General features: G+C 45.2%; 1 protein-coding gene across 2 annotated transcripts in view; it reads left to right on the plus strand.

Moving 5' to 3' along the window:
• RAB22A (RAB22A, member RAS oncogene family) overlaps positions 1–11,358 on the plus strand; it is a 49,994-nt gene extending 38,636 nt beyond the window's left edge. For both annotated transcript variants that reach the window (XM_032461434.1, XM_032461433.1), the window contains one exon: positions 4,283–11,358. In XM_032461434.1, coding sequence (XP_032317325.1) covers positions 4,283–4,380 — 98 coding nt within the window. In that variant the 3' untranslated portion in view covers positions 4,381–11,358. The remainder of the gene's footprint in view (positions 1–4,282) is intronic.
• The last annotated feature ends 1,545 nt before the right edge of the window (positions 11,359–12,903 follow it).

Below are 12,903 nucleotides of genomic sequence, written 5' to 3' on the forward strand. Positions count from 1 at the left end.
AGTATCTCTGTGCTTTATGGGTTTCCTCTGTGCAGAGCGGCTTAAAACAGAATTAGCTTGCTGGGTAGAATTTTCCCCATATGTGGAGTAGTTTCTGGTCTCTGATATTGTTCCCAGTGGAATGAGATTTGAGAATTTAAGAGTGACGGCGGGTTTTCACATCACGCTGTAATTGCTGGAGAGCCGCTGCTGATGGCTGTGGCCCTTCTAGAAAGAATCTTGCTGCTGAATAAATAACGTGCAGGGCCTCGAGGTCCTGGAAGCTGTCACCTCTCCGTCTTTCTCTCTTTAAATGTGTTTCTATTAGTCATCCAAAGCCATTTAAAATGAACAAAATAAGTAAAGGGAAATGAAATGCGTGTGTAATTCCACTGTAAGAAAACCCTCAAAAATTAATACTAGGCACTCGCTCATGAAGGTAAGACGGCTCCCCCCTTCCAGAAGTGTTGCTATGATGGCATTAGATGGGAGAGCGGCTGCTGGGTACCTTTGGGATCCTCTACAGATTGTATCTATGTTTATTCATTTCATTCAAATTCATCAAAATATTTATTGAGAGCTGTGCCGGGCTCAGGGGAGACAGCGGTGAATGAGACCAGCGCGGCCCCCGCTGCCCCGGAGCGCACATTCTGTTGTGGGAGGTAGACAGTGAACACAAAGATGAGTGAGATCCTCTCAGGTGATGAGCAGTTGCAGGAAGAAACTAACACAGGGCGAAGTGAAAGAGTTTCTGCAGGCAATCAGAAGGCTTCTCTGAGGAGGTGATACTGGAGCTGAGATCTGATGGAGCATGTGTGCAAAGACCTGGGATCCATGTTAACTGAACACATGAGACTTCTGGCTGGAGAACAGGAGAGAGCCAGCAAGGCACCATGACCTTGCTCATTGAGAGCCGCCGTCTAGGTGGGATCCGAGGTGACTGAAGCTGGAAGGGCACTTGGCCAATGTGAACTCCTGGCGCTCTGCAGGGCCAGGCAGGGACCCACCGGTGGAGCAGGCGCGGGGCGAGCGCTGAGACGTGGGGGCTGCAGCGAGTCCGGGTGACCCTGATGGCCGGCAAGCGCAGGCCCGGCCCCAGCAGTTGGACACCCTAGAATGTAGGCTCCTGGTTGCTCAGTTGCTGGGGTTATTTTTGCTTTTATTTTTATTTTGTGATGTTTTTAGTTTGTTCAGAGAACCAGAGATCTGAATTTTATGTAACACGTCACATTGTTTAGAATGGCCACTAATTCAAATATTTTCAGAGTAACGTGCAGGCCTCCCAAGCCCATCTGCCTCCAGGGTGGCCACTGGACGGCTGGTTTGCAAGCTCAAGTCCAGCCCCTTCCTTTCAACGTTAAAAAGTCATGATATTCATTGTCTTCCTAGATTGTAAATAGCAGTTACCCAGATGCATTTTTGAAAAGCAACACGAAGCCAGTCAGGAATTTTTCACAGTTCAAGCTAAAATATCTAAGTGTGTGGTGTCATGAGTACTAAAGTTCTCACTATTTTTTTAAAGTTCTCTTTAGCAGCATTAAAAACTGGAAGATAGTGAACTCTACCAACAATGAAAATTCTTATATAAAAACTAGCCCTTACATACTCACTTTAACTGTGAAAAATAAAAAATATATGTTCAAAAAGATTAGGAAAGTTTAGAGAGATGTAAAATGAGTTTATTATTTACTAGGTGTTGTGAAATCACTGACGCTCTGTTGAAGCATAAGCCACACACAGAAAAACGCTCACATCAGGGGGAGGGCCGAGCTCAGGGGTAGAGCGCATGCTTGGCGTGCACAGGTCCTGGGTTCAAGCCCCAGCACCTCCTCTAAACATAAATAAATAAACCTGGCTACCTCCCCTCCACCAAAACAAAATAAAACAAAAAAGTGCTCATATCAGAAGTATAAAGCTCAAGGGATTTTCACAGACCGAGTGCACCCCTATAACCAGCACCCAGGCCAGGAGCCTTGCCATCCCAACTGCTAACTCCTCTTGTTTTGCCGGGTTTTATACTTTTTTGCTTTTTAAAACATAGTGGATTTACTCCTTTGTGTCTGGCTTCTTTAGCGCACCATTGTATTTGGTAGGTGTGTCCACATCAGCGGGTGATTCATTCTCATCACTTTGGAGTGTGTCCGAGGTGGGCGGGAGGGAGAAGACCACGGTGTGGTTACCTATGATGTCGAGAGGTGTTTAGGTGGTCGCTTCCAGTTTAGAGCTGTTATGAGCAGAACCTCTGTGGACATTCTGCTTCGTGTCCAGTATGTGCACAGCATGAACGCACTTTTGTTAGGTGTGTTTATACTCGGGAGAATTGCTGAGTCACTGCGTAGGCACGCGTTCAGAACAGTCTCCCGCCAAGCAGCCCCCGAGGGGCTCTGCCGGCCACAGTCACGCTGGTGGTGGCTGAGGATGCCCGGAGTCCGGCCTGGGTGGGTAGGGCAGTGGTCTGCACTCACTGCGGTTCCTGAAGTTGAGCACTTTTCTGGATGTTTGTTTATATTTTTATAGTACCCAGCTATCCTCTTTGGTGAAGTTTTGCCTGTTTTCCTGTTGGGTTTATCAGCCTTTTTCTTCCTGTTCATAGCTTGTTTTGGGCATGAGTCTGCTGCTGACTATGCCTGTTGGAAAGACCTTCTGCTCTGGCTTGACTTTCACTTTGGAATCAATTCTTTTAATGAATTGGAGCTTTTAATCTTAATATAATCCAGTTTATCCTTATTTTCCCTTTTGGTTAGCACTTTGGGGCTCCTGTTTAAGAACTCCTTGCCTATTCCCAGGTCATGAAGGTGTTCTCTGCTTTCTCCTAAAAGTGTTTCAGAGATGGCGCTCTGATACCAGCTATGTTTTTAGTATCCATATATTGAGAAATACAGAATGACAAGAGGCTTCTGTAAAACTTTTAAATAAATTTGCAGTTTATTCACAACAGCATCTCTGGGCATTTGGAAAGTGGTTGCAGGACACACTGGGGGGACACTTTCTAGCCCTGCAGGCACCATGCTGTGTACACCCCCACCCTCCAGCCCCAGGTTTGCAGGCTGCTGCACGTGCCGGAGACTCCACGCTTGGCGACCAAGGACCTGGGAGTTGATGGACTCCAGCTTGGCCTTGTTAATGCCAGAAGAGCTTTGTATCAGTTCATTCCGTATTTTCAGAACACCTCAGTGCCAGGTAGCATGCTAAGTAGATACTGGAGACATAAAAATGAAGAAACAGGATCCATCCATCGAAGAGCTCAGGGAGACACTTGCATAAACAAATAGGTGATAACGTGCTTCTGGCCGATTTTAGTGTCTGAGGCGTTGTACGGTGTTAGGAAGTGGGAAGGTGTCCAGAAAGCATACAGGAAGCAGCCTTTGAGTTATGGCCTCGGTGGGTGGATGGGAGATTTAAGGTTTCTCTCAGAATTGACATTGTGCTTCACAGAGCAGTAAAGTGAAGCCTGTTCGTTCTCCTGCATTGTTGGTAGGAGAATAAAGTGGCACAGCCTCTTCAGAGAGCAATTTGGCAGCATCTGTCAAAATTTAAATCGCTCATCCTTCTTGCATTTGTGCAGGACAGACCGTGGGAGTGCAGTGTACATGTCACATAAATACCCAGGAGTAGAAGAGGGGGACAGCCTGTTCGTTTATCCTGCACAGGAGCTCATGGGTTCACGGAGATACTCTTTGTATTGTTAATAATATCAAAATATTGGAAACAAACTAAATACCTATCAATAGGGGAACGGTTAGATGTGGTACATCCACACAGTGCAGCCTCAGAGCTGTTGAAAAGAATGCCGTGAAGGAACAGTATCTACCCCCATCTGGGTTTTATGAAGAGGGACAGGTCGAGGGGGTGTGTGCTGTGCATGTCTGTGCACATGTGTCTGGAAGGTGGCCTCTGCCACCAGACAGACAGACAGGCATGTTCTGGTGGAATTTTTTTTAATTAAATTTTTTTTACTAAATGCCATGTGCTACCTTTATTTGGACCCTGGAACAGAAATAGGAAATAAGTGGCATCTGAAAAAGTCTAGAGTGGGGTTACGAGTGATGTTCCAGTGTTGAGTTCATTTTGACAGCTCCCAAGGTAATAATGTGAGATGCTAAAATCAGGGGAGACTGCGTGAGCGGTATAGCCATTTTCCACGTTACTGTTGCAACTTCCCTGTAAATCTAAAATTATTCCAAAATTTTAAATTTTTTAAATTTTAATGAAACCCATCAAATTGAATCTGCAAAGTGGTTGTGTCTGAGAATGAACAGGTTTGGAAAGTTAAAGCTCATTCCCTTCTCTCCTGTCGATTTAGGTCGAAGAATTCCATCCACTGATGCCAACCCGCCGTCTGGCGGGAAGGGCTTCAAACTCCGAAGACAGCCTTCAGAGCCGAAGCGGAGCTGCTGCTGACCGAGCCTCGGCCTCCAGGCTGATGATGAAGTAGGTGGTCCTGAAAGTTAGCAGGAGGGTGGGGCCCTGTCGCCAGGTGTCGCCTCGCCAGTCTTGGATCTTCTTCGGGCAAAAAGGATTCCCAGATATTGGCCGGTTCTGTTTCCTCTTTGGAGACCGCAGCAATAATATTTCAGTCTGTGGACTTGGATCATGTAAAGACTCTCTGGTGTACAAAGGGACTGCTCCATCCTTGGCTTTTGACCTTGCTCAGAAGGAGCGTATAATCTTATGGACGGTGGGCTTAATTGTTGCGTAGTTTTATAACCCAGATTTTATGTAACATTTGTAAAGGGAAGATTCGCACTTTGGTGGTTCTTGAGGGAAAAAAGACCCTTGTGGAGATGACCGTTTTCTTGGTTTCCCGTGACCACTGTTGGAGGGAGCTGTGTCACTTAAGATGTGGGCACCATCAGCGGAGGGGTGGCAGTTACTATTTGCAGCAAAAGTGTGTTGTTTATAGTGCTGAGGAGATGGTTTCACCCCCACCATCTCTAAAGCACTTTCCACTGCTCGCATCAGCCCCGGACCCGCACAGGAAACGCACGGCAGCAAGTGCGCGGCTTGCCCTGGGTTTGCCGCCTGACACGGTCATGTGTGTGTCACCAGGCATACGATTGGCACCTTTTTAAAAATAAGCTCTGATGATCAAGATGGTGATGGTGGAGGAGCTGCCTGGAATAAGTGGAACCACATATGTTTAAGTTGACGAGCAATGGTTTAAAAAAAGAAGAGGGAAGAGGAAGTGGTGTAAATGCTGTCCATTTTTATTTAACCGAAATATTTTGGTGGGGAAAACAATTACCTGTTGCTTAGCATATGTAAAGTTGTAGTCTGTATTTATGAGACCATTGCTTAAAGGTTATAAATTATGTAAATACATTAATAAATTCTATGTTTCATTCAACACTTCATTTAGTCTTGCACCCAGCCTCGCGCATGCCCACCCGTTTCTCAGCCTGCCCACAGGAGGCTCTTGGAAGTGCCCGTGGCTTGCAGTCCCGCCTTCCCTTCCACCCCCTCCACACCCAGCTGGAAGTCCTTGGAAAGACAGATGCCACTATGACAAGCCAGACCAGCCCTCCCTAGCCTTGGGGTAAAAGATCAAGGTCATCATTTACCTGGTCTTGGTACTAAGTTTCTTTGAGCTTTTACAGCGACCTCAGACCTCAGACTGGCGGTTTTAAGGGAGCTTTCCTTGTTAACAATTCAGCGTGTCTTTCCCTTTCCCTTACTTCCCCGCCTCTGTTAGTGGTTAACATTCTTTTCCCTCAGGGAGCCTAATGAGGTTTTTAATATAATATAAAAATAAAGCACTGAAGTGAAGTTGGTGAAAATTTGTTCCTGGTCTAATCTGGCACCCTTCCAACCTGAGTGTTGTAAGAGAAGGAAATTTACAAGATTAAATAGGAAATGAAACAGCTTGAATTTTGAACTAAATTGTGTTTTCTGAGCTATCCTTAAACTGAACAGTCGAAACTTTAAAAAATAATGGTTATTTCTTTGTGCCCCCCACTTGATACGGATAGATTTTAATGGGAAAATTATAATCCAAATTAAGTAACAACTCCCTTTTCCTTGGTGTGTCTCTTAAGCATTTGGAATTGTTTATCCTCTTACTGAAATCATACAGAAGGAACATAGGTTGCAAAAATTCTGACATTGCTTTGTTTAAAATATATGTGGACTCTGTACTCCCCTGGCATTGTACTCCCTTCCCGGCGTGAAATCAGCGAGCTTTGAGGCTGGGCTCTTTACCCCGAAGGTGGTTTAACTTTATTTCATGTGCATCCAAATGGATCAGGGCATCAGGCCACTGCCCTGGTTTGTCCCTAAAGTTCCCACTGCTGGGCCTCTATCTCCATGACAACAAAATAAAAACAAAGGTTGCTGGACTCGTTACCGAAGAGGCAGTGCTTGTGTGGCCCTTTCTGTCTTATTTCCCCAAAACATGACGCAGATCTATGACCTTCACGCTTTTTCCATCAAACCTGTTGGTCAGTGTGGACGATCTCACGGTATCTGGGTGCACAGGGAAAGGCAGGGTGCTTCGTGCCTCATCTTACTGGTGCGGCCTCCGAATGCCTCTGATCCCCTTGTGGCATCTGCTGCCTGTGGCCCTGCACGGCCCGTCTCTCCACCCTCTGCAGCTGCTCTCTCTTCTGACTTCTCGCTCCCCTTCCCGGGTCCCCCCCCCAGGGCCTCTTCTCCCGGTTCCCTCCGTCTGTCTCGGGAGCTGACGTGGTCCTGTTTCTCATGTCGTTTCTGACGCTCAGCAGCAACTGCAGCTTGCTGTCTCAGATCCGTAATCCATACTCGAGAGAGAGCGGGGTGGGGGGTTGCTTTCCAGTGATTTTCTTTGCTTCTAAAATGCAAAGATGAATATTAAAATCAGAAGCAGTGTTTTAAACACATTTCGGATTATTAACCTGGCTAAACAGTGATCTGATACATATTTTATATATTCTTCATTCTTATTTCTTACGAGAAAAGGCTAGATTTTAAAGGAATTGAGACATAGCCCATCCATAAAAATCTCCTTTTGGTTCTCTTACAACGCAGGGCCATTTTTTAAAACTTTGGGGACTGAAAAAGAGAAAGATCATTAATTAGCTGCAAGTGTATATTGATTCCTCTCAGAGAAATTGAAATGAGCTCTTTGCAGGTGTCCAATCCTAGTAACCATTGGTCTCTAGAACTCTTCTTTCACACAAGGGTTTTTCTGATTCTGTGATAACTAATTAACTATCATTTGGTGATTAAAGATCATAAAGTGTGAGTATGATTAAGTGCCCTTCATCTTAAACTCTCTTTAAGAAGTGATTAGGGAGAAGTACCTATCGCAAGCCCTTCTGATTCCAGATGAAACCCCTATCACCTGCTTTTCAGCCGTAGTCAGGATAAGTTCAACACACAGCAACTGAAAGATTTGGTTCCTTTAAAATAACACACTTCCTTGTCGCCTGTTTATGATTTTGTTTGAAGTGCCCACCTCCCCTGATACGCCCCTCCCGAATGCCTCCCCACATCCGAAAGGACTGAGCCTTTTGTACTGAAGGCTTCATCTCCTCCTCTCTGTGGGCTGGTGTCCTTCTTGAGGTCTTTTTTTATTATTTTTAAGTATATAAAAAGGGATAGAAAACCACACTTAATTTCAGGACTTCTCTTAAAGTTTTGTATTTCTTTCTTTTCTTAAGAAGGAAAAGAGGCCTAGAAGACCTCCTGAATTAAGCTCTGGGAGAGAGAGTAATGAAAATGTCCTTCAATGGGCGGCCCGGGGCTTTCCTGGAGTCACCAGGCCAGAACGTCTGTGCCGTTACAGCGCTGCGTTAAGGTGGGGCAGGTGTGATGCAGGCTACCCTGCACCAACTGGCATATCAGCCTCAGAGCTCAAAAAGGCATCAGTTCATTGTTACACGCATCTTCTATAGTCTGAAAGCAAGTTGCAAAAGAGGTTATATAAATTCTTATAAGCATTTTTTCACTCATTTCTTTTTCAGAATACACTAAGAATGTGATTCATGGCACCTTGGTGTATAAGAAATACGTACACAGTATGTTTTATATGCGCCTCCCACACATTCAGGTGTCTTAGCAAGACCCTGTATAAGTCATGAGAGAATCCTTTCCTTCTGGGGAAAAGTTACTGGAATTCCCTTAACTCTGATCTGTACCAGGTTCCTGCTTTAGAACATCTGGGGGGAAATGACAGCCCACAAACTCAGGCTGGCTCTCCTCCCTAAACTCATTAGGCTGCAAATGTTCCTCCTGTCTCCGTAATGAAAGTTAAATGACAGTGATAAGCTAGTTGGTGGAAAGCTGTAAAACGTCTTCGTTATTTGAATTTGTTTTAAAGGGACTAGCCGCATGACATCTGTTGATGGTGTGACTGCAAGAGGTAGTCTGCCTCTTAACAGTAATTTTTAAAGGAAGAAACGGAAGGTACCTTCAAGGGTCAAGCTGTTACTATATACCTGCCCTCAATTAGCTTGGACCATCAAAACTGTTCAAATAATTCGAGGGAACATTTAAGGGATGTGTTTTAACTCCTGTGGTACTATGATAAAAAACAGTCTGGGGGGAGGGTATAACTCAGTGGTTAGAGCACATGCTTAGCTTGCACGAGGTCCTGGATTCAACCCCCAGTACCTCCATTAAAATAACTAAATAAATAAACCTAATTACCTCCCCTTCCAAAAAAAAAAAAAAAATAGTCCAAGCAACAGATATATCCAGGAGATAAGCATTATACTGTGTAATTTTAGAAGAGGGACGTGGGGGTGCAGTTTAGCCTCAGACTGAAAGAAACAACCTCTGGCAATTTCCCCTGACAGCAGAGTTACTTGTCTTGACTTCCAGTGATACACATCCAGGCAGTGTGATTATCTGATTTGCAAGAAACATTAATGGAATTCTGGGGCATTCATCCTGTTTTATATGCAAATGAAAGTGTAAAAAATATTAGGCAGGTATGACATTTTTCAGGAGCCTCCCCTTTTTCAGTCTAAGAGAATGAAAAGGGAGACAGACCTGTTGTGATCAAGTTTCGTTAGACATAATGAAGAAAGTGAATGCGTAGAACCAGGAATCTCCATATGTCTCCGTTTGTCCTTCAGGATTCTCTTAGTCTATGGGAAAATGATTTACTTTCCAAATCTAGAAGGAAGGATTTCCAGTAGCATAAGGTCAGCTTTAATTTGATGGTCTGTCCCCTCAGAAAGAACTAATATCTGTGTTCTTTCCTTTGAGAGTATAATCCATTATAGACATGCTAGAATAGTTTTAGCTTCAAAACAAATGGATTCAGACATTTAATAAAAAGGAAAATCTTAAATCATCCATCATTTCCTTTCATTACCTCGAACATTTTAGATAGATAGTAAGATTAGGATCTGTCATCAGTAGATACCAGAATTACAACCATGGGGTCTTAACAAAAACTTGAACATTTATCGCCAGTTCATTTTCAGACCTGTGTGGTCCTGGTGTCCAGTCCCTCATCAAATGCTTCATAATTGAAACAAACAAAATTCTGGGTAGCTTTCCATGAACAGGAATTCAGGTGCCAAGAATTCAGCCAAGTAATGGGAAATCCGGAGATAGTAATGATTTTTTGAAAGAGCCTTCCCTAGTTGGCAGTTTTAAACTGTAGCCCTTGGTGATCTCCTTAATTCTGCAAAAGAAACAAAACATGCTTGTTTTGATGCAACTTCTTGAGTCAGGAACTTTTTCGTGTTTCTGGAAGCATATTGTTGAATGCAGTACTTCAGAGGAAATCGTCTTTAAAATAGCATTTCACAGGTAGGGCTGATAATCTTCACTCAGAGTTGAGAAACTGTCCAGGAAACTCCCCTGTCTTACGTCTTGTGGAGAAGCTGGGCCTCCCTTCTTCCCCGAGGCAAGCCCAGAGTCCGCTGAGCACCTGCGGGTGTGCGGCGAGTCCACTCCCACTTAGAACGTCGCCAGCCCCCAGCGGCACGTGGCTTCACCTTGAGGCTTAACCCTTCCTCAGTCTTCATTCATTTTTTCACTAACTTTGTCCTTGAATAATCAGTTTCACCCCCTGGAAAATGTCATAAGCAGGGCTTGAATTTGTGCACCTTCGCTTACTTTGTGAATGAGGTTATTACACAGTTCGTGGAACTTTTTCTTAATTCAGATCATGCATGTGATGTCGGAGTGACCGGCCCGTGCAGTGCGAGGAATGTTACCGGCAGCTGGCTCGTCAGAGCAACGGACCGGTGGCTCTGTTTTTAAACCATTTGTTGTATTGTGTAGACAGAGCTTTATTGCCCTGGAAGAGATTTTTTTTTCACTCTCACCCAGCTCATACTGTCATCTCTCTTTATGAGTCACTCACATAATTGTCAGTCATGCTTCTGACCTTCTTAAGAATTGACGTCTGGCCTTCTCGGTGATCAAAGCCAACCTCTTGCCTTACTTCCCGCTCCTCCTCACTTTGCGGCAGGCACTCCCTTAAAGACACACGGCACCAGCCGCCTCGTCGGCACACGTGACATTCCTCCCCGTGCCGCCTCACCTGGTGGCAGCAGTAGGGTTTGCCCACCACGTCCGGCAAGGGAGGCCCGAGACAACCAGTACTGTCAGAAAACACAAAGGCTAATTTTAGGTGAAGAATCCGGTATTTCCAAAGTGGGGAGAGGCAGCAAGCACTAGCTTACAGCGGCAACCCAACTGCCTAACAACGTGGTTTTTACCAGTTGGTGATGAGACAGTTTTAGTGTCAGAACTTCACTTCCTTTGTAATAGAGCATTTGTTACAGTGTGTAAAATTCCAAGTCTAAAGTCTTAAAGAGAAACAGCTGAGATGAGCATTGACATTTCAAAAAAAAAAAAAAAAAAGCTAAGCTGTTGTACCAGCAGTTATTTCTTCTAAGAATGTCATACCTTTTCAACACCTGATGCAAGGAGTATTTGTGCCTTTGTATAATAGCGTCTATTATGGAAAAAAAATTAAGTTGCTTACAGTTTAGGCCGGCTTGTAGCACTATAAACAGCCCAGATTTATAGCCGTGGCTTCCCTGCATGAAGCGTCGCTTGATTACCTGTGGTGAAATATTGTAATGATGGTTTGCCAAGCTTATATGGATGTTTGAAGACCTTATTTTTGCAGTCTTAACCTTGGGCTGGACCTAAGTGTATATATAAACCATATGATGTCTGTACTGTTGTAGATGCTGACGAAAGAAAACTAGATCTTTTGATTTTTGTTGTAAGATTTTTCTTTTTGTACTTAGGCTGGTAGTAGATAGTTTGCAAATGGTGTTCGATTTGGCATACTTTTAAACTATCTTGTTTTAGCTTGAATATCCGATACTGAACTTTTATAGAGTATGACGTGACAAGTCACTACAGCATTTGTTGTTACTGTAAGGAGGGTGTAAGCGTTTTGTTAATAAAATGCTATGTTTACAGATACATGTATTTGCCTTTCAATTGGTTTCTCTTTGTGAAAGTTTTCATCACACGTTTTTCTTAACCAAATATCCAGAAGTCATTTAAAGTGATATTTGAAAACCGCAGCGCCGGAACTTGGGTGGTTGGAGGGTCCGGCGAGCCCTGCAGTTTTCATGTCCATTGATCTGGTTCCCAGCTTCCTGCCTCTTTCTCTTAGACAGCTCCCTCCCCTGTCCGTGTCCTTCCAGAGTTAAGATGGGGACGATGCCGGAGGCCAGCCTGCAAAGCCTCCAACGAGCACTTGGCGGGAATGTCGCTTCCCCCCTCGAATAAGGTAGGTGGGCAAAAAGGTGTATGGGGTCTTCTGTCATTGAGGGGATTTCATCAAAGGTGCCGGCATTTCATTTCCATTCTCATGAGGACTTCAACCCCAGAGCCCCTGGCGCCGTTCCTTACCTGCGGAAGCCCACCTTCACAGGCTCGTCTTCCCTTTGCTGTCCCTCCGGGCGCATCTGTCCACGTGCTGTGGTCGTGTTGACAGGACAGATGTCTTCCAGCGGCGAACCAGACAGAGCGGAGAGGGCTTGAGGACAGGCTTGAGTTTGAGCTTCAGCTTAGCCCCTTTCTAGGCTGTGTGGCCCCGGACAGAGTTCTTCACCTCTCTGAGTTTTGTTGCCTTCATTTGTAAAATGGGACGATAACAGAGAGTCAGCCACATGTGGCTCTTCGGGGAGATGCCTGTATAAACCGGCTTTCAGCACAGCATCAACGAGAATAAGTCCTCGCATGCAATCTGGTTTTGTTTTGTAACATTTTCCACTTGTTTTTAACTTTTAATTTTTTTTTTTTTGGTTGCTTTGGGAGGGGTAATTAGGTTTTTATTTATTTATTTTTAATGGAGGTACTGGGTATTGAACCCAGGACCTTGTGCATGCTAAGCATGCGCTCTACCGCTGAGCTGGACCCTCCCCTGCAGGGCTTTGTAATTGTTCCTGAAAGGGGGTCTGTTTCTGGTGCGCGTCCTCTAGTGTTGCAGACGGCGAGAGCTGTGTATGTGGGGAGGAGAAGGAGGCCGCTGCCAGGTGTTGGGCGCCCCAGACCCGGGGTCAACTCCCAGGCCCTCAATCTGGCTCCTGGAGAGGATAGACCAGAAAAGGCCATAAACCTGAAAAGCGAACCACAAGCTGGGGGGAAGCATTAGCCGCACCTCTGACAGAGAGGGCTACCATCTACCATCTATAGGAAGCAAAAAGAACAACCCTCCAAAAGGGAAACAGAAGGACCCATTCCATGAAAAGACAGTTCACAAGAAAGAAAACACAGACAGCAGAGTAACAGCTACAAGAGGATAAGCCGCGCTGACGCACAGCCAGGCCGGTGAGCTGGTGTGTGGCCTGCGGGTGGGGGAGGCACACCCAGCCCTTTGGGTACGAGCCCCTCCCCGCCTCCTCCATCCCGTCTGAAAGCACCGCCCTCCGGAGACCCTGTAGAGAACCTCACACGTGAACACGAAGCCTTGGTTGTACCTTCTGGGAAAGGGGCACAAGGGAACCGAGCCGTCACGTC

Source organism: Camelus ferus, chromosome 19 (genome assembly GCF_009834535.1).
Source record: "Camelus ferus isolate YT-003-E chromosome 19, BCGSAC_Cfer_1.0, whole genome shotgun sequence".
Lineage (NCBI taxonomy): Eukaryota > Metazoa > Chordata > Mammalia > Artiodactyla > Camelidae > Camelus > Camelus ferus.